General features: G+C 45.7%; 1 protein-coding gene across 1 annotated transcript in view; it reads left to right on the top strand.

The window, feature by feature from the left end:
* meis1b (Meis homeobox 1 b) overlaps positions 1-20,544 on the top strand; it is an 83,834-nt gene extending 63,290 nt beyond the window's left edge. The window contains exons 10-13 of the mRNA XM_086179618.1: positions 10,789-10,847; positions 12,218-12,307; positions 13,080-13,178; positions 18,620-20,544. Coding sequence (XP_086035744.1) covers positions 10,789-10,847; positions 12,218-12,307; positions 13,080-13,138 — 208 coding nt within the window. The 3' untranslated portion in view covers positions 13,139-13,178; positions 18,620-20,544. The remainder of the gene's footprint in view (positions 1-10,788; positions 10,848-12,217; positions 12,308-13,079; positions 13,179-18,619) is intronic.
* The last annotated feature ends 330 nt before the right edge of the window (positions 20,545-20,874 follow it).

Below are 20,874 nucleotides of genomic sequence, written 5' to 3'. Positions count from 1 at the left end.
ACATATATAGAAATGAACACATATGCTACACTGGCAGGTCCCTAAGATATACAGAGTAAACTCTCACACTCTCTAGACAAGTGTGCTGTAAGAGTGTATTGCTCACACACACCTGTACAATCGACACACACGTATAATTCTCCACATGACACAGACACACACTTCAACACCTTTTTATCCCCACACAGTTAAGTGGATTTAATGACTACACACAGGTGTACGATAGCTCTTTCTCACAGCGCTTGGACTTGTCATAACAGGACAAACACTGATGGAGCTGATAACACCAACACGGGCTGAGTTCCATTCAGACGTGACACGGGGGGGGGGGGGGGTTCTGGTGAACCCTCATACCAAAGTCATGAAACAACTCAACCTTTTAGTTTGTTTGCTCCACTTTGAATCAGTCGATGAGCTTGTAAATGAAGCGTTTTTGATTTCACGCAGAATCAAGAGATTTCACATTTCACTACAAACGATATGAGAACCTACTTTTTACGACTACACAAGCCGCTACGCTTCGCAGTCGGTGCCGCATCCAGTGATGCAAAGCACACGTGATTACATGAGCTCTTTAGCTCAAAAGCACATCTATCTCTCCTGGTAGTTGGGTGGGGTCGCATTCGGGTCACATGTGACCTGTCCCTGCTGGTTTTACAAGTACCAAATGAACCATAACAAGAAGGAAGACACAATATATTTAGACTGAACGCTCCTAAACACAGCAGGTATGGAAAGTTAACTATTATTAAATGATGAAACTCTGGGTTTATGAATCAGGATGTGCTCCCCGAAGTTAATTTATATACTGACAGGTTTTTAATATTTATCTCATATCTTGTATCAAGCCACATTATTCCTTGAAACAGTGTGAAAGTTTTGACAGCTTGCACGAGCCGTATTTTGTTTCCTTGAGCTGCTGTGACATTTTAACTGCTTGAAGAGGAAGCTGTCATCTCGGCTTGAAATCAAACCCATCTTACTTTGCAGATGAGTGAGTGAACATATCAGCTTTAGATAAATACGTAGATAGTCAGAGAAACAAGCCGTCAAAACGCATATTAAATCTGTCGCCCGCTTGTTTTATTTTCTAAATCAGTACACCGCACCAGTGAGTAGCAAATGTGTTTCTTCTCTTTCTCTCTCTCCTCTCTCCTTCACTGGCTACAGTCAGTATCCGTCCGCTAAGTTCTCCTAACGCTCCGGTGATGTAAAAATCAATGGCAAGGTCATCAGGTTTCTCTTGTTGGCTGCCCCTCCCCTTCCTGCCTGCAATTTAATAATTCCCCTTTAAAGGCGGTGTTTAAGCCCTGCCGAGTGATTGTTTTGTCAATAAGGCCTCCTTTTACAAACATCTTAAAAGCATAGACAGGGAGAGAGCGAGCGGGCGAGTGAGAGGAGTGAGAGAGAGAGTTGGTATTGAAGCGGGCAGAGTGGATGGAGGTGGAGGCTACTTTGGAAGGAATGGCGTGGCACGTACATACAGTGTTTATCGGGTTTCTGAAAGGACGTGCGGTGGGAGAGAGGGGAGAGCAGAGTAAGTGAGGGAGGAAGGACGGGAGGGGGTGACAGGAAAAACAATATGGAAACAGACTCAGAAGTAGATACTGAGTTTAATGGGGTTTTTTTTTGCAGCTAATTCCAAATGCACATGCTCCGTTAAAACGGATGCTTCCAAAAAGTTATTATGAAGTTTTCTGCCTTTGGAAAATGCAGAATAACTAAAACTTAAGACAATAAAATAATGTAATAAGCTTACAGTTGCAGAAAGCGGTTCAGCTTTGACCACACTTGCCACCGCTGTGCGTTTTCTCTTTCATTAATTTAGTCGGCACTCGTTTTGGTTTCACAACTGACCCAACTCTTTTGTTGGCTTCTTCGTTTTGTTGTTGTCTGACTCGTGTGACAAAGCCGCAGGATGATACGATCAAATATCCCCAGGTCTCGTAACTCTGGAGTTTCTGGTTTGTGCAATTCTATCAACGCCAATAGAAATGATGGCTATGAAAATAATAAAGTGAGAGAGGAACAGGTTTAGTGAGATGACACAGACGCTTCAGTATGTTGCCTGGCCGGATCCAGAGATGGTGGAACTTCCTTGAAGATCCTGTGAGGTGTGAGCAGACCCAGACGACACACACATGAACATGTTTTCATTAAAAAAAATGAAATAAAACACACACACACACACACACACATAATTTGCATGTCACATCCACACAACTGTGGAATTTCCAAAACTCGAAAGCGCAGAAAAGTTTGCTACTTCGTGTCAGTTTGAATGGGTTGCATTGTTTTGTTGTCTAAAATGAGTTGTTGATCCCAAAAGTCAGTGTCAAGACAGTTGAAGAACAAACATGAGCGAGCCTGTGGATGTAAGGTTACTTCCAAATGATAGGAAATCTCACGAGTGATGAGAAAGCTTGTGAACTGCCCCGACATGTCGTTTCACTCTTTACCCAGTGAGTCTGTGAGGCCTCACAGTGAACAGTACACAAACGGTCATGTGATCCAATTTTAGGTGTGTAACTACGGCCGGATGGTGCTCAGTCTATTGTGCAGACGGAGACTGTGTGAGTTTTATTGTCCACTGTTGGACCCTTTTAAAGTAACATTTAGCGAATACAAACGCGACCAAAAAGATACACAAAAGTGGATGCAGTACAAATTGTGTGAAGGAGTTGTTATGAAGACATTGTTTTTTGCCGCTACATCACTTCTCTGTGACTCAAGAATGCAAACAAAGCCAGCCAGGTAAATTCAGCTTGACACTAATGGCACCCCATGGCTAGCAGCTACTAACACAGCAAAATTAACCATAGCCACATCCTCAGTAATCCTCCTACACTTTGAATTGTGGTGCTGGTGCATGCTGAGAGTTCTAGTTACCATTAGAGTGAGTCCAGGTCTTGCTGCTAGTCTCTTAAACGGGGCGGGGCAAACCCACATGACTCCGCTACAGGAAATGACTCTGAAGTGCTCAATCTTGTTTCTGAAGCTTGTCTAATACATCTGTCTTTACTGTATCATGCTAGCAGACATTTGTGCCACTGCGTGTGCACGTGTGTGTGTGTGTATGTGCGCACTTACCCACATCTAAGTATCCATGTACAAAGACACTCTGTGAACTGACGTCCATCCCTCCTTCCCCCTCCCCACACTCTCTCTTTTTCTCTTACATCACAGCACGCCGCCCAAGGCCAAACCTGCATTTCTCTTCATTTGCCTCGCTCTTGTCTTTTTTATTCCCTCCTCTTTTCTCCCCACTGCTCTCTCCCTTTGCTTTTCAACCTCCTCTTGTTGTAGGGGAGGAGGGGGAATGGGGCTGGGGGTGGGTTCCAAAACATGAAAGGCGGCAGAAGTTGAATACCAGGGTCTGTGTTGAAGCACACATGGCCGCTGTCATTGTTGCCATCATCAGACAGTTGTTCATCTGAGGCTGATGTTGTCTTGTGTTGATCAAATGGGTTTTTTTATGTGCCAAAGTACTTCAAAATTAGGTATCTAGTAAAATGACAGCACCTACTGCAGAGCAAAAAACATGAGTTATATTTTTGTAAATCATTTTTAGGCACAGCAGTCAATCATGAGATAGCATAGTTATATCGAGAAAAAAAAACCTTCTGCCTCATTTCCTTGGATGTGAACAACTGATTTTTCCACTTAAAACAACATTATGCTGCTTTTCTAAAATGAGAATTATAACAACATATTCTGAAGAGTAAACTAAGCTGGGAAATTGAGAAAAATGTCACTTACTCTGTCCCGTTCTTGCTGTCAGGCTCAGCCGTGTCCCTGCGGTACTCGGCTAGTTCTCAAAATAACATTTGACTACATCCTCCAAATGACATAATGCTGCTTAAACACACGCGCGCGCACACACACACACACACACACACACACACTCACACATAGACACACACACACACACATATATATATGAATATATCCATCACCATGTATTCATGGAACACTATTCTATTCTATTTTCTGCATAGAGACGTCATCATCCCTTCCTCTCTTTCACTCCTATCGCTGTGATGTAAAATTTCCTAAAAAGTTGTCGCTGGTTTCCAGGCAGTCTGAGGGGGACCCTGTAGTGATGGCTGCTGTGAGCCAGCAGGGGGAAGTGACACGCACACAGACAGGATATGACACGGGCAGTGTGGAGGGGTGGATTTAGGTCATCCATGGGGTGTTTGCAGTCCCCACTTTAAGTCCTGTCAGCAGTACTGTCTCTGTGTGTGACTGTGGTCATCTGTGTCCTCTGAAGTGATGGAGACTCGACTGCATGTGTGGTTTTGTGTGTACTGAGATTTATGCTTTTGAATAAATAAATACATCAGCTCATGGATAGAAACACACACTGTTTGTATTAACGTGAAAATACATATGGCGCCGCTATACCTCCTAATATAAACAGACATGTACAATGAATACAGACACATACACACACACAGTCAGGCCAGTACTGCTAGAGCTCTCTCTCTCTCTCTCGCTCTCTCTCTCTCTCTCTCTCTCTCTCTCTGTCTCACACACACACACACACACACACACACACACACACACACACACACACACACACACACACTTCTTACTGGCGCACATACATTTTGATCCAAGCCCAAACACTAAAAGACTCAAACTCAGTCCAATGTTGTGTTTGTGGAGTGGGCAGCAGAGGACAGCCATGTTGTTGCAGGGTAAAGCCAGGCTTCAGGCCATCGCCTCTCTCTGGCATTGATGGATGATTGGCAGAAGCTCTAAGTGTGTGTGTGTGCGTGTGTGTTTGTGTGTGTGTGTGCGCGTGTGTGTGCGCGCTCGCGTGTGTGTTAGGGAAAGAAGGAACAAAGCTGCTCCCCTCTGATCTGTTGTTCTTATGTCTTTATTTCTCTCTTTTTTACTCATCTTTGTCTCTTGTCATCTTTACTCAAGTCCTCTCTTGTGTTCACACCCCCTCTCTCACCTCTCTCTCGCCCACCCTCGGTTTATATTTGGTCTTTTGGCAAATCCTATTTAGAAGTCAGCGATTGTCACAAAGCCAAGTGTCTCCGAGCCAATAAATACATGTATGTTCTCCAAGTTTTCCTTTCTATAACTTGTAGAGGCACCTGGTTGTCATGGACATACACACAAACACACACAGAGCTCTCCCCTTGTTTATGTGTGTTTTTGTGTGGAGGGGTTGCGGTGGGGGTGGTGGATGGGGGGAGGGGTCTGTTGCTCCTCTCTGTAAAACCAGCTTTAGTGGGAGATTCATGGCTTTTTTAATGGACACTGGGCTCTTGGATGGTGGACCAACTGTGTGTTTGGGTGCGTGCGTGCGTGCATGTGTGAGAGCGAGAGGGAGAGAGAGAGAGAGAGACCCCATGGCAGTTCTGGTTTTAAAACATCATTTAAATTTCACACAGTTTTCTCATATGCAGCTTTGCATCTAGCTTACCCCCCTCTCGTTATTAGGAGCCGGACCATCATGCACTACCGTTGTGTTCTACATGTGTGTCACAGGGTGTGTATGTTCGTAGCTGTGCATGCTCTTGGAGACGTTTCAGGAACTGTTTGCCCGCCAATTAAGTCTTATATGTTCTGCTGACTCAAAACACAGGCCTACTGGCTAATGACAGCCTAGCAGCAACCCAACCACACACGAGATCGGCGCTCACGTGACTCCTGCATGACCTCACTTCAACCTTATTCGTCATATTTATTTATTGCACATAGATTTTATGTATCATGTGAATCATGTGAATGGGTTTTTATGTCTTTCACAGTGCCAGTTAGCCTGCAGGTAATACAAGGTGTCACAGTAGAGCTGAAGCGTACGGCCTGTGTCTTCAGGGGAAGGCTGAGGAGCTGAGAGGTTGCTTGATCGGTCTGAGCAGCTCTGAGTGTGATGCTGCATGTTGACAAGTGAGAGCATGTAGAGTGTGTGTGCATGTACTCGTTTGTACATGTTGAAAAATTAAGGACAGTGGAGCCTCTTTAAACAGCATAGCTACAAACAATGCAAAGTTGCTGCACATTTCGCACAGTGCAAAACCACAAATTTCTCAAAAATCAGTGGTTTCTAACAAGGGTGTATGGAGTGTGAAGTAATTAATACTTTTGTTTCTGATCATTTTTTTGAAAACTAAAATAGTGAAACAGTCTTGGTTTAAAAGTCCACAAGCTACATCTGAAACCTCCCCGGGTGTGTCACAGTTTCACGTGAGGCATCGCATCCATGTGTGCGTGAGCGCGACACAAAGGAGGATGAAAAAGAACGATATGGATCAAGCAGAAAGTGACTTATAAGTTAATTCATCAACTGTGGAGAGGAAGAAATTCACTGTTCCAGAACACACCCATGTGAAGTTCTCACACACACACACACACACACACACACATGAAGATACATGTGCACTAATGCGCGACCAGCCCCTGCTGCACATAAGAGAATAAGTAAGCGCTATAATAAAATAACTAATTACTTAGGAAGATGGAGATGTGCTGGGAGGCAGGATGGGGATAATAAAGTTGTGCAGGGATATAAGGTGTGACATAAGAATAGAGATGGATAGAACAGAATGAGTGCGGGTGCTCGAGACTGATGACGGCGGGTAACTTGTACTTTTGTGTCAGTGCAGATGCAAAACAACAGCGAGGTGACTTTTGTCACTTGTACATATTTCATTATTATATTCAGTGTTGCTACACAGAACGGTGTTTGCATGGATGTGTGTGTGTGTGTGTGTGTGTGTGTGTGTGTGTGTGTGTGTGTGTGTGTGTGTGTGTGTGTGTGTGTGTTCACCAGTGAGTCAGGAGGCTATATGGGCTAGGCGCTAATTGTGGTTGAACAGCAGACGATCGATGCTGGCTGCGCAGTGACAACCTGATGATAAGCTACACGATTCTCCCCGTCACAGCTCGCCTTTCTTTTTAGTGCTTTTAAATCACATTGATTGGCAGTCAGGGGGAGTGTGCGGTTACACAGCTATTTTAAGCTCTTTTAAGATGTGAATATGCATATAAACCTCTGTCTGCATGCGCTGAAATGCACACAGCTTAGTCCTGATGTGTGTGTGTGTGTGTGTGTGTGTGTGTGTGTGTGAGATGCAGGAATATGCATCTGTCTGTAAATGCATGCAGACGTGCACACTCAGATTACTAATGTAATACTGGTAGTGAATGCCGTGGCTGTGTGTGTGCATGTATGTCTGTTTGTGTGTCTCATATTACTAATATAATATTGGTAGTAGGTTCAGGAGGTGTGAGTGTGAGCGTGTGTGTGTGTGTGTGTGAGTGTGTGTGTGTGCGCGTGTGTGTGCGCGCTACAGAAATGGAGAACTCCACATGAATTTAAATCAACGAGCTCGGAGAGTAACCTTTTGTATACCCAATCTGCATCTTTCCACTGCTAGTTATTAAATTATCCCCTAATTGGTCACGCAACAAAGGCAGCTGATGAAAAATACAATTTCTTGCTTTTAATTGGGCATTTCACGTGTGCTTGGTGTACACCTGTGTGCGTCTGCCTCAGCTCGGGGTGTCTGTGTATGTGTGTGTCTCGGGTGTAATGAGAATAGGACATTAGCAAGGGTTTGGCAGACGCCGTCGCAATCAGTTCCAGTCTTTCCAGAGAAGGAGGGAGAGGGGTGAGAGGATTAATCCAGACATCAGCAATCTCTGAAGGAGAAATAGATTGGAGCTAAATCAACAAAGACCATCATTCGCCCAGTCCACTTATATGACTTGTCTTCAGTTTTACTGTAGCATATGGCGGGCATGTTTTTTTTGATCCACTAAACCATGGCTGCATGCATATGTCGAGCATGTGTGCCCCTGCTGGGAATCGAACTCCCTTGGCAATGTTCGCACCACGCTGAATTCCCTAAACCGCACAAGGCAAAATTTTTATTTCAGGTCATTTTTCTTCTCCTCTCTTGTCTCTCTGTGTTTTTGCCCAACTTTAGGCGTACCACCACCAGTGGTGTGTCACGCCAAAATAGCCCAGCTATTGTTGCAGGGAGCAGAGCTGAATAGTGCAGCTCATTGTGTTGTGATGGGTGGCAGGGGAATGAACAGGCCATAAACACTGGCCCTATAGCACCCAGGGGTCGTGCAAAGGTGAAGCCTCACTCCCCGCTAATAGAGGAGCCCTCCTTTTCTCTTTCCTCCCTTTCCGCATTTTCCCTCTGTCTCTCCATCACTCTTTATCTTTCCCTTACTTCTCCCCTTCTTGTTCCTCTTCCTCTCCTTTCTGTCTCACTCCCACCTCTCCCTCTCTCAGTCTTTCTCACTGTCAGCTTATTAACGGTCACAGCAAGAGTGTCTGGTTTGCAGACCAGAGCCCCTTTCCGTTTTTTTTCCCACTCTCTCTCTCTCTCCCATTCTCCCGCTCTCCATCACTCCGTTCCCCTGGCTGCTATTATGAGAGGCATTTTATCCTTTGTTCCAGGCCCCATGGTGCATCTGGCCTCAGATATGGGGACGTTAGGGGACAGGAAACCAGCGAGAGTTTTTGCAAGGAGGAGGAGGGATCTGTGGGTTAGAGCGTGGGTTGGGAGGTGGACTGCCAGTTCCTACCATACAGGGAATGAATGATAAGGAGAGAGCACGACGGCAGAGGAAACAGATACAGAAAGAGACGGAGAGGGCGGTATGGGAGGCAGAATGGTGACAGAATAGCTTGCAGGCTAAAAGTAGCTATTACTACTCCTGGTACTGTAGTATTTTAGTACTGTAACTGCTGCTGTGATAATAGGGTTATTACATAGCCTTTAAAATCTTTAGGGTGAATAAGCAGCGCTGCCATCTAACTTGGAGGTCACATCAAATTACAAGTCCATTACATTCCTCCCTGAACTGCGTGGTAGCAGAAACAAATCCCCGAATTTCAAAGAAGTGAACACCTATTGCCAAAACAACCGCCTTTGTTGCATCATTTTTTTTTTTTTTTTTTGAGCGATGGAAGGTTCAAAGTTTTACTTTAAAGAAGTCGTAAAGAAAAGCGAAGCGGAATGAGGTGAAGAGACATCAACAGTTCTCCAACGCTGGCCCGGAGTTGACCTCATCCTTCCATAAAGGGCCAAGAGAGGAGAGGAGTCGGAGGAATGCTCGGGCCTCCTCGACACTCCTTGCCCTTCCTCCCTCACTCCCATATCTCCCCCAGCAAAACAGGGTAGCGAGAGAGGAAGGGAGGGAGTGGGTGTTGGTGATAAAACTCCAGACGTTCCCTCATTTGATGGTGCTCTGCCATGTCAGTACATTCTTGTCGTCCTCCCTTTCTGTTTCCCTCTCTCCCCCAAAATTCCTCGTCATATTTTATTGTAACAAATTGGGAACAAAATTGTAAAATTCGGATGAGATCCTCCTCACGTGCTTTCTCCCTCTTTTTTCAAACTTATTTCATCTATTGGCAGGTCTTACTTGGACAACTGTCAAAAATGCATTTTTTTAAAAAATATATTGAAAAATTCAGAGAAACTATTACACCCCTGACACGTCTCCCTTCCTCTTGCTCTGCAGCTGTCCTCAGAACCATGATAGATAGCAGCACGTAGGGGAGGGGTGGGTGGGTGTCGCACCTTAAAACAGACAGGAAAAGAATATTAAAGACATAAAACAGGAGGTCCAAACATACACAGGCGAGTGTCCTTTTGTTTGCCTTCTCTCTCCCTCCGCTGGTCCTTTCTTTCCTTTCCAAGCCCCCTTAAATGTGTCATTTTTGAGTTTCAGAAGAGTAGCAGTACTATTGTTCGCTGTAGTTCAGCTAATACTCCCCTTTTAGAGATGAAATAGAGAAGTGTCTGGTGGGGCAACAGCAGGAACACATAAATCAAGTCAGAAGCCCCAAGAGCCCTCTCTCCTTGGGGTCATTACGGGTCAAAAGGTCACTTCACAAGGGGTTAGGCTGAGCAAGGCCAAAGCACTGCTTGTGCCCTGAATGTTTGTGAGAGCTTGAACGTGTGTGAATGAATGTAAGAGAGGGAGGAAAGCCGTGTGTGTGTGTTTGTGTGTGTGTTTTGTGTGTAATTGTGAATGTGTAAGCAGTAGATTTAAATATGTGTGTGTGTGTGTGTGTGTGTGTGTGTGTGTGTGTGTGCGCGCGCACAATAAATGGTCTGGCCGTGTGCTTTTAATGGAGGTCACAGGGTAAAGGGGTTGGTCCGAGGCTGTAGGTAGCAAATCCTGCTCTTGTGAAAACACACAAACACACACACACACACACACACACACACACACACACACACACACTAAATAAAGCTCCTGCTGTCACACAGTTACACTCAGTCACCTGTCTGAGCAGAGCGGCACCCACCAAACAATACTTAGCAGTGGCAACACGACACGTCTCCTCGCCGAATGGGTTAAGCAGTCAGCCACCTCAACTTGTCGTGAGGTGGAGCGTCTCCAACAAAGCAGGATGGGTTGACATGTTTCAAACAGGCAGGGAGAAAATCCATTTTAAGCCTCACCCCACAAAGACCCCAGTGTTCAGGCCTGTGTATATGCTGAGGCTGAGCAAGTTTGTACAAGTCATGGAGTTCTGCGTTATGAAAGACAACTGCCTCTGTTGTGAAGGCTGTTAAGATGTGACTTTCTTTGTGGTTCTCCTTGGGCTTTAGCAGGGCTCAGGGTTGCTTGGAGAAGAATTATTTCTCTTAGCTAACAGACATGTTTAGCCATGTGTTTGTTTTTCCTTCTGTATGAAAAGCAGCAAATTGTGCCTAATTGTGTTTTGAGGAAAAACTCTAACTGTTCCTTTGTCTCAAACCAACCCTCTTCCTCCTTGCTTGTCTCCCCCAGGTTCATTAACGCGAGGAGGAGAATAGTCCAGCCCATGATTGACCAGTCAAACCGTGCAGGCAAGTCTCCTATAGTTACTGTATTCAAGTCAAGCAGGCGAAAGCCGTCCACACTCCATGCACCATCAGCTGGTAAATACTGGACTGATCCCCCATCTTGGAATGTCCGAAACCTCCAGGGGCTTCCCCTCTCCTGACTGACCTCTAAAAGCAAGGAACCAAACATTAACTGCATTAATTCACGTGCTTCTTGGGGTGAGAAATAATTAATTAATCATGAGATATAATTTGGCTGAAAATTAGTTCAGGGTTTGTTTTTGTCAGCTTGTAAACAAAACTAGCTGTGTTCTCAGTAACTTTTAACATCCCCCCCCCCCCCCCCCGAGAGAACTACACCCGTTTCTTTTTTGGGTGACCGTTGTTTGGCTTTTTGGCTCCAGACCTGTTTTTTACCCACCCACCCCTCCCCAAACTGCTTTAAACTACCCCCCTCAACTCGTCCCCATTTGTGGCTGTTCCAGGGAGCGAGGGGAGTGAGTGAGCGGTCCCCCTGGTGCATGGCTTGGTTTGGACTGCTGTAAACTTTATTACCTGTAATAGGGGTCAGAGGTCAGGGTGGCATTAGGGGCGCAGTAAAGTTCAAAGGCATTCAGTGGGGCCGAGTTCTTGCTTTTGCTTGACTGACCCCCAAGCAGCCTGAATTGAAGGTAAATGGATTTCTATGAGAGCACAACAATGGAGGCAAGAAAAAAAACGGGAAGCCTATCAGGTTTCACTTATCGCTGCAGCAGTTAGAGGCAGAATTTATTAGCTACAGAGTTCAGGCCCATGAATGACTTACTGTTAAATCTGGAGTTGATTTTCATCATCTGACATTGATATGATCAGCAATTACATTAGAAAATCCTAAAATAGAATTAAACGTCAGGACCTGAAATTAATTGGTTTAAATATTTAGGCTTTCATAATGTTGAAAACAATCAGTACTACTGTGTTTGGACCCCAATAAACCTGCACACATGGGGACATAGTGAACTGGTTAGCGCAACACTGTATTTCCAAGCGAGGCTATGCTAACGTGCTATACTGCTTTGCTGTCAGTCACTGTGTAAGAGGTTGCGGGCTCCACCAGATGGATGAAATCTCATTTTAAAACAAAAGTCTGACGCGTACCATAGTGTGACTCTCTCGGGCCGATCCCTATTATAGCATTTAGACGCATTTAAGTCTACGAGGGGCTTACAGGGGCGAGCTGGCTGGGACGACATGAAGCAAAATGACGTTGAAAGACAACGGCGGCTCCCTGTGCGTGCACTGGCCAACAGATGATCCCGCTTCGGCCACTGAGCCTTAATTAAAGCACTAATTGACCCCTCCATCCCCTCCTCCAATCCCTCTATCCCTCCCTCCGTCTCCTCCTCCATCCACAGTAAGTCAAGGAGCTCCCTATAATCCAGATGGCCAGCCGATGGGGGGCTTCGTCATGGACGGCCAGCAGCACATGGGAATCAGACCACCTGGTAAGGCTTTCTCTGCGTGTCTGTCCCTTTCTTTCTCTTCCTCCCTCACTCTTCCCATCTTATTCCTCTCAGTCCTTGTTGTGGTTGTTATCTTGCCTCCCCGTTTCTGTCGGGTGGTGTTTTACTCCCATCATACAGCACAGTCGGGTCCCTCCACCAGCACGCTCCTCTCTCACACACAACAGCCCCGAATGGAAGTGTACTGCAGTCGCTTGGCTGTACATACCCCCTGAAATACCACACATACTGTATATAAACACAGCTACCTCCTCCCCCCTCCCTCAACATACAAACCAGAACAGGTGTGGTCAATCACATTACACAACCATCTACTTCCTCACTCCCACTCCCTCTCTCTCTCTCTTTCTCTCTCACGCCATCAGGTCTAATCCCAGAGTTTGTCCTTAAGCTTCTCTCCTCCTCTTCTATCCCCTGTTTTCTGGGATTCTCTCAAGTCTCTAACCCTATCTCACCCTCCTCTCAAAGTCAGCAGGTTTGGATAAAACTGTAAGACCACCCCCCCCCACCCCACCCCATCACCACCCCCAGCCCCCACCACCACACTTCACATTTCTAGGTTAAAACCTTTGCAATGCTCCCTCGGGTTTTCCATTAAACTTGAACTTACTAAAGGCTTTTTTTTTAACCTAACTTCAGTAATTGTGGTGAAGAAACATCATCTTTACCCGTGTGTGTGTGTGTGTGTGTGTGTGTGTGTGTGTGTGTGTGTGTGTGTGTGTGTGTGTGTGTGTGTGTGTGTGTGTGATTTCAGGACCGATGGGTGGAATGGGCATGAACATGGGCATGGAAGGTCAGTGGCACTACATGTAGCCCCGCCCCAGTCCGAGCCATCACAACACAAAGGGGGAATGTAAGTCCTCACACCGACTCCATATCAGCAGGCGTGTGTCTCCATGAGGGACTCTCATGTGCACGACCTTATTTATGGTCATGTGAAATTAGACAGAAATGTGAGGGGAGTCTGAGGTCCATATTTGATACATTTTTTTCACACAGATATGCATCAGGGTATAATTCATGTCTGTTTTTCTTTTCTTTTTCTTCTGTTTAATTTTATTTTCCTTACAAAGACGCTGTCCCCCACTGCACGCACACCACCCCCCCCCCCCCCCCCCCCCCCCCCGTTCTCCAACTCCCACCAGTCTGGTGATAAGAGCCTTTGATCACAACCTTGTAACTCTTTGTGTGTGTAGCTGTTTCACTCTCTCACATATCCAATGGCTACAGGACTAAACATCTTTCACATCAGGAATGCCGGGAAACCAGAGAGGACTCTCAGAAAAAAAGAAAAAGAAAAGTAAAAAAAAGAGGTGGAAAGATGAAGGAGAGAAAGAAAGTATGGACATATGAATGATGACATAATACATTTGTTTTTAGATGGAAATTAAAGATAATAATTGGTGACAGCAATATCTTTTGAATGTATTGTGTGTGTGTGTGTGTGTGTGTGTGTGTGTGTGTGTGTGTGTGTGTGTGTGTGTGTGTGTGTGTGTGTGTGTGTGTGTGTGTGCATGTGGGCCGAGCAGATAGGAGGAGAAAGAAGGCGAACGGGGCAATAAGATGGAGGGGTAGATAGGAGGGGAAGGGGTGATGAGAGGGAAAAGAGGCGGGGGGTGAGATGGGGTGGGGGCAGGTAAGGTGTTGCTATGGCAACAGACTGATTGGCAAAAATGTAAGCAGTTGTCGCTGGTGTAAGTAGAAGGAGAGAGAGAGAGAGAGAGAATGAGGAGTGAGCGCCCCTTAAGTGTCATAAATCTGCCGGGTTGCTGTTGATGCATGAGCCACATTAATACACAGACTAACCAGTGAGAGACCCCCACCTCTTTTTTTCCCTCCCTCCTTCGATCTTACGCTCACTCCATCTCACTTACTCTTTGTGGTTGTTCTCAGTAGGTCAATTTCCCTCCTCTGTCTCTTTCCCACAAACACATTTTTTCTGTTTCTCTTTAAATCTCTTATTCTCTGCCTCTTTCTCTCACCTCCTCTCCCCCTTCTCTCTCTCTCTCTCTCTTTCTCTCTCTCTCTCTCGCTCTCTCTCTCTCTCTCGCCCTAGGGCCAAATAGACTCCCACATAATTCTTGATATATACCGGCTTGGTGTCATCACAGTGCAGAGTGTATATGAAGTGGCTACGGGTGTGTGTTTATGTACCACGTGTGAGAGTGAGTGTATGTGTGTGTGTGTGTGTGTGTGCGCACCTGTTTGTGACTGTATACCTGTGTGGGTGAGTATATACCATATACAAAAAAACTCATACATGCATTTATGTGTGTGGGTGTGGGCACATGCACAAATTGTTGTGCAAGTGTGTGTGTGTGTGTGTGTGTGTGTGTGTGTGTGTGCATGTATGTGCATGTGTGTGTATGGTAATAGGATTACTCCTGGCACAGGGAGGGGACACAAACTAGTGCAAAATGGAGGAGGTAGCCAGCAGGGTATGGAGCTTAGCTGGGCCTAATTGACTAGATCCAAATTAAATATGCCATCACCAGAGGTGTGACCAATGGATTTGACTTATTCAGTTTACAAAAATAGAGACCATTAACCCTCTGCAGAATGCACGTGCACGTGTGTGCTTGCCTTCAGGAAAATATTCCGCCCTTGTTTCCATCACAAATGTCCACAACCAAAACAAAGACAGACACTTGGAATGGCATCGTTAAGGTTTGAAATGGAGAAATGGTAACAGAAACAGAGAATGAGCCGTGTGTGTGTGTGTGTGTGTGTGTGTTTATGTGTGCAAGTGTGTAAACATGAGGGTTGGTTTGCCGTGTCCAAGCAGCCTCTTTCCAGCAGCTGCTAGCCTTCCCAGCAGACCTCGCTTTAAACAGCCTCAATTTGCCTGCTGAATCTCGTAATTGGGCCACCAGAGGAATCCTCTGCGAGACGAGCAAAGCACAGAGAAGACGAGGAGACGGCGGAAGAAAAAAGACAGAGAGAGAGAGAGAGAGACAGAAAGAGGGAGGGGTGGGTGAATAGATGGCGAGTGAGAGTAAATGACAAGAGGGAGGGGTAAAAGGAGGGAAAGACGGAAGGAAGGAAGGAAGGAAGGAGGAGGGAGCGATGAGGATATAAGCTGGGAGAAAGATAGGGACAGAAATCTGTCTTCTCTTCCTCACTGCTCATCATTTCTCACAGCCTCATCAGCTAGCTAGCTGCTAGCTTGCAGCCGTCAAATCTTGCCACTTTTGTTTCTAGGTCAATTAAATGTAAGTGATGGGTTATATTCTTTCATGACCAATTAAATTAATAGGTTATTATGAGAGGGAGGGGGAAATGGTTATCTTATTTGATTAAGAGAGCACAGGTTCATTATATTTTATAAGCAATTTTCATTAGCATAGTTGAGGTTTTGTTACCGCGGGGCTAAATTGAGCAGTTATTGTGCTGGGGAGGGCTGAGTCTCGATACAGAAGGTGTAGCTAGCAGTCACACTGCAACATTAGTTAAAACTAAAGCCAATTAGTCCTGCTTAGTGAAGAGCGTTATGCTTTCTACCCAATGATGATTACAGAGCTTATATCCCCTTGCGAAACAATACACCTGTCAGCCGAGATGAAGCCCAGCAAGTCAAGCAGAAGTGAGCTCAGCCTTTGATAGGGACCAAAATGACTCTGGTATGACCCTTACCCCCATTCCCCTTCATCCTCTCCCCCGATTTCCCTCTTCCACAAAATTAGCCACTGAAAACTGTAATTTTCAGTTCCAGGACAATAGTCATCACAGGATGGAAGAATTAATTATGCCGCAGCGCGTATGGAATGTTTTCCGGCCCCTCTCACTCAGAGCTCTTCCCAAAATGTCGGGCAGAACGCTTGAGTGAACGTTGCCTGTAACCCCTTTGCTGCCAATCTCGGCTGGAGACCCTTTGTCCCAGGATTCATTGCTCCAATCATTAAGCACAAATTTGTTAACCTTCTGCTGAGGGGTCAAGATCCCTCCCTTCACCCCTCCCACTGTCACCCCCCCCACCCAACCCTCAACTTCTCTTTCTGGTGGATGAACTTTTACTATTAACGAACACTGGAGAAAAACAGGTCCCAATGGGGATTTTGTGCCCCCTCGTATTGTCCGTGTGAATGTGTGTCCGTGTTGATTTGGCTGCTCTGGAATCTCCCTGCGCGCTGAAGAAAGGAGGCCGACAGCTCAATGTATTGATTGGCTTATTAAGTGAAAAACCTTATTAGCGATGTGTGCTCTTTCAAGCGGGCGCCGTGTTGGTTAGAGCCTTGACATGGTTTGGCGCTCATCATGAGGATGTTCTCGTTAAGAACTCTTGATTCGTTTTGTTTTAAATTAAAGTTTTGAGGTTTAACTGTTGACCGCTGCGGTGCAGGATGTGACACCTCGTCTTTCCCTGGCTGTTCAGCTACCGCCGCTACCAGTGCTAATGCTTCCTGCTACAGAGCTTTAACATTTTTAAAGACTTGAAAAGTGACTTTTACTTCAGTGGTGTGCAGTTTAAGAAGGGAATACACAAGCCTGTACAACAGGTGCATCCCAATCCAGGGCTTTCTGGAACATGCAGACCACCTTAAACTGATTTATCAGTGTAAACGCATTAAAGTTTTGATGCACTTTCCCCAGAGCAAAGTTGCAGTTTGAGAGTCTCATTGTTTTGAAGGTGGAAAGCAACTCTGTGCTCAAGTGCCGTACTTCAGTATGACATCAAGGTAGTTTTTCTCTACTTGAGTATTTCTAACTTAAGGAACTTTGTATTTTGAACCCATTCTTTACTTGAGACAGATTTTAAAAATGATATCTGATGATGATGTACTTTTTTTTTTAGCGCTATTTTTACTTGTACTTACATGAAATAGCTGTGTACTCGCACCACTGCTTTAAAGTAGCTTCTGATGCGAGTGGCTGCTCCTCCTCAGCCTACACCTGATGGATGCTGCAGCCTTCAATCCTCAATCATCCTCCTCCTCCGACTCCATGTTGTTCTCTCCCTCGGACTCATCGGAGTCATCTGTCGTGGCTGTCTCCTGTGTGTGTGTGTGTGTGTGTGTGTGTGCGTGCGTGCGTGCGTGCGCGCGCTGAAACACGTGGATGGGCCCCGGGCGCTCTCAGGTGACGGGCGGCTCCAAGCTCCAACGCTCCTCTTTGGTTTCAACAACAATGGTGGAGGTTCCTCAGTAGTGACTTTCCACCTGCGGAGGTGGACGGCAGCTATTGTTTGCTTTAAAGAGAGGAATGTCGGGGGAGATGAATTTCTCCTCCTCGTATTTTATTATATAAAGGGGCTTGATGGCGTGCATCATTCAAAGTGATATTTATTGACCCGGGGTGTGTGAGATCCATTGCAGCTTGGGTAGATGTGGGTCAGCGCGTTGCAGAACTCTGCAGCGTAGAAGTACTACATGTATTCGTAGCTGCCTCAGTCCTCCACTTACGCCGTCACTCAGCTCTTTCCTGGCATTTCCTTGCATTCCTACACTGAATCACTTCACAGCATCACTTTCTGATTGATCTGCAGTGCTGCTGAGTCGTAGTAATAGTAGTAGTAATAGTAGTACCTCATATAGCCTCACTTCAATAATCCAAAATATCCCTTTAAGAGGTTTTGGTGGATATGTGACGTGTGTGTCGCATCAAACTTAGTTAGTTACTTAAAAGCTGACAGCAGGCAGTCAAAAGCTAAATTTGAGGCTAATTTTGAGTTTCCTTGTAGTCCAGTTAAATAGATTATCCAGGAAAATGTTAAGCGCTAGACCTCGGTATCACTTAAAGTCGATCATCTGTGTTTGGTCTCTAAGTCCTCTCCTACTGTTAAAGCAGCATTATGGAGGGTGTAGGATTAACTCACTAAACCGTCTCTCTCCCTCTCTCTCTCTCTCCCTCACACACACACACACACACACACACACACGCACACACATCCTCATGTCTGTATTCTGATCCAGATTAGCACAATTTAAGGTTTTTTTTGTTTTGTTTTTGGGTTTGTTTGTTTTTTTTGCAGCAGTTGCCACACACAATCCTGCTCCTCCGCCGTCGTCTCAGCGTGTCCGTGTGTTACGGCTCGGGGACGTAACAGGAGAGTCTACGATCCCGTTTAATGAATGTTTAATGACACCTTTCTCATTCAACACTTTTCTTTGGCAGTTAAATGATTTGTGCCCCGGCGGTGGAGACATCGTTCCAACTCGCTGGGAGTTAGAACGATGTCTGTGTGATTCTGCACGCGTCGATTTAAACGTGGTGCGTTGTCGCCACGACAACAGCGCTGGTGGTCTGGCTTGGGAGCCGTTCTGCATAAAAACCGCTAATAATCTTCTCCTCCCTCAGATCTACAGGGCAAACCAGGGGATCACCAGTCACACAGAGGCCTACGGATTACGGGAACGGGATTCCCTGACGACGACAGCAACCCTTCCGTGCACCTCCGAGACCCGACGACATTTTACTCTGCTGATAATCCTCGTCTATGTACCGACGCATAGAAGCTCACCCGACTCAGACGACGCCCCCGCCCCATGCCCCGCCCCTCCTCCCTGTCCTGACAGGCCCCTGCTTTGGTGGGCACTAGACTTCGTACCCTCGCCACCGCCCACTAGACTCACCTGGATTCCTTCGTTTAAACTGATTGCGAGCGTTGATGACACACCAGGCCCCGGATTGCCTGGACCTGTCGGCGATGTGGCACCCGGTGATATGTTCTAGACTCTTTGGCAAACACAAGAGACTTCCAGGGAAGAGAACGCCACTCTTTGGGATGATGGATTTGGACCAAGGAGAAGCCAATGTCTGTATCTGACAGGACACTGAGAAACCAAAAGAGGTGCCCTTTAAAAAAAAAACAAAAAAAAACAAAAACAAAAACAAAATATAGCGGATTGAAACACACAAAGGAGGGGAAGCGAGAGAAAAGAAATTAAAAGTATAACTATATCAGCCCCTAGTTTGGGAAGCAAGTGGAGAAAGAAAATATACTGTAAACTGTTGTAAAATTACGCTGGACTCTCACAGAAACTGGGAATTTAAGTATTGTAAATGCTATTGTATTGTTCTGCATATTATGTTGTTTCTAATAGATTTTTTTTAAAAAAAGGATGTGAAATTTTTCTCTTTGTTTCTGGTTTCTTTCCACACTATGTGTGTGCCGTCTCTCCACCAAATTTGACCTCCTGCCCCCCCCCCCCTCCATTCAGTCGCAACACATTTTTAAAAAGAAACACACACACACACACCAAAAAAAGTGAATAAACGGACGATTCCGTGAGTTTGTTTCAGTCTTTTATTTGGATGATTAGTGGTTTTTCACCTTCACACAGCCGACAACCGGGATGCAGCGGACTGGTGTTCCTGTTGCTGTGTCTAATCTTTGTAACTCAAATTTTTGGTGGTTTTTTCTCCCCCCATCTCTTTCATATCAGTTGATTACATGTTCCTATACTGGTATATATATTTTTTTTAGTCTTCTTATTATTATCGGTGCAGAAAATTCTCATTTGGAGTCATGAAACTGTGTTATAACACATTGGATTCATTCCAACAGCGATGACGTGAACAGTTTCTGAGAAGCTAACAATTTTGAATATACAAAAGTTTTTTAATCCGTTTTGTACGCACGAGGACAAACACGTAACCTAGCGGAGGACTAAAAATCATGACATGAGAAACCGAGTTTCAGGTAACGCTCACTAAAAAAAAGTCACTGTGGATGGGAAACTACATGTGTGTTCCTCCAGAGTGTGTGTGTGTGCGTGTGTGTGCGTGTGTGTTTGGCTGAGGACTGCTGGAAGTCTATTCCAGTGTCCTATTGATATGTTTTATGTCACAAGGCTGACCACTCACATGCCCAATGGATTCTTTTGCCCTCAGTGTTTGATGTGGCCTGTTAACAGGGAGAGACAGGGGTTATGGGAAAACACCATTTACACCACAGTCCATTCATTTTGATTTATTCCGATGATGTAATGCTGATCAGCAGACAGGAGAGAATGTAAAAGTCACTCAGTGTGTGTGTGTGTGTGTGTGTGTGTGTGTGTGCGTGCACTGCAGTATGTATGTGGGGGGTGGGCTAGTGTGTTTGTGTGTGTGTGTGTGTGTGTGTGTGTCATCCATTATCCATTGCTTCCCTGATAAACATGTATTACGCACATCTTTTGAGATTCCTTTGAAGACAAGTCATGTTTCTTATGCTTTTACTTTGAAGGGTATATATGTACATCTGTGTTGTAAATAAATACTTTTTTGTTCAAATAACAGAACTCACAACGGTCTCAAGTGATCTTCCATTATAGACCATCAGCCCCCCCCCCCTTCACCCACCCAACCAACACCCCCCCCCCCCCAAACACGTGACGTCGCACCGTCAGGCTCGCGGAGCAGACAGGCGGTAGAAGTGCATTAAAGCAGCGCGCGCTCATGTCAACTTTCCTCCCTCTCTTCTGCGGCTTAACGCGCAGCTCCCAATTCATGCGTTCTGCTGTCACCCCCCCCCCCCCCCTCCTCACACGCGCGCTGTAGGCAGGGGAGAGGAATGAAGGGAGAGGAGAGGAGAGGAGGGGGGGGCTTGCTAAGAAAAGCGAATTATCCTT

Source organism: Aulostomus chinensis, chromosome 16 (genome assembly GCF_037954235.1).
Source record: "Aulostomus chinensis isolate RoL2024-O1b breed Wild chromosome 16, RoL_Achi_v1.0, whole genome shotgun sequence".
NCBI lineage: Eukaryota > Metazoa > Chordata > Actinopteri > Syngnathiformes > Aulostomidae > Aulostomus > Aulostomus chinensis.
The sequence above is the reverse complement of the archived record's forward strand: the minus strand, read 5'-3'. Positions and strand labels throughout refer to the sequence as shown.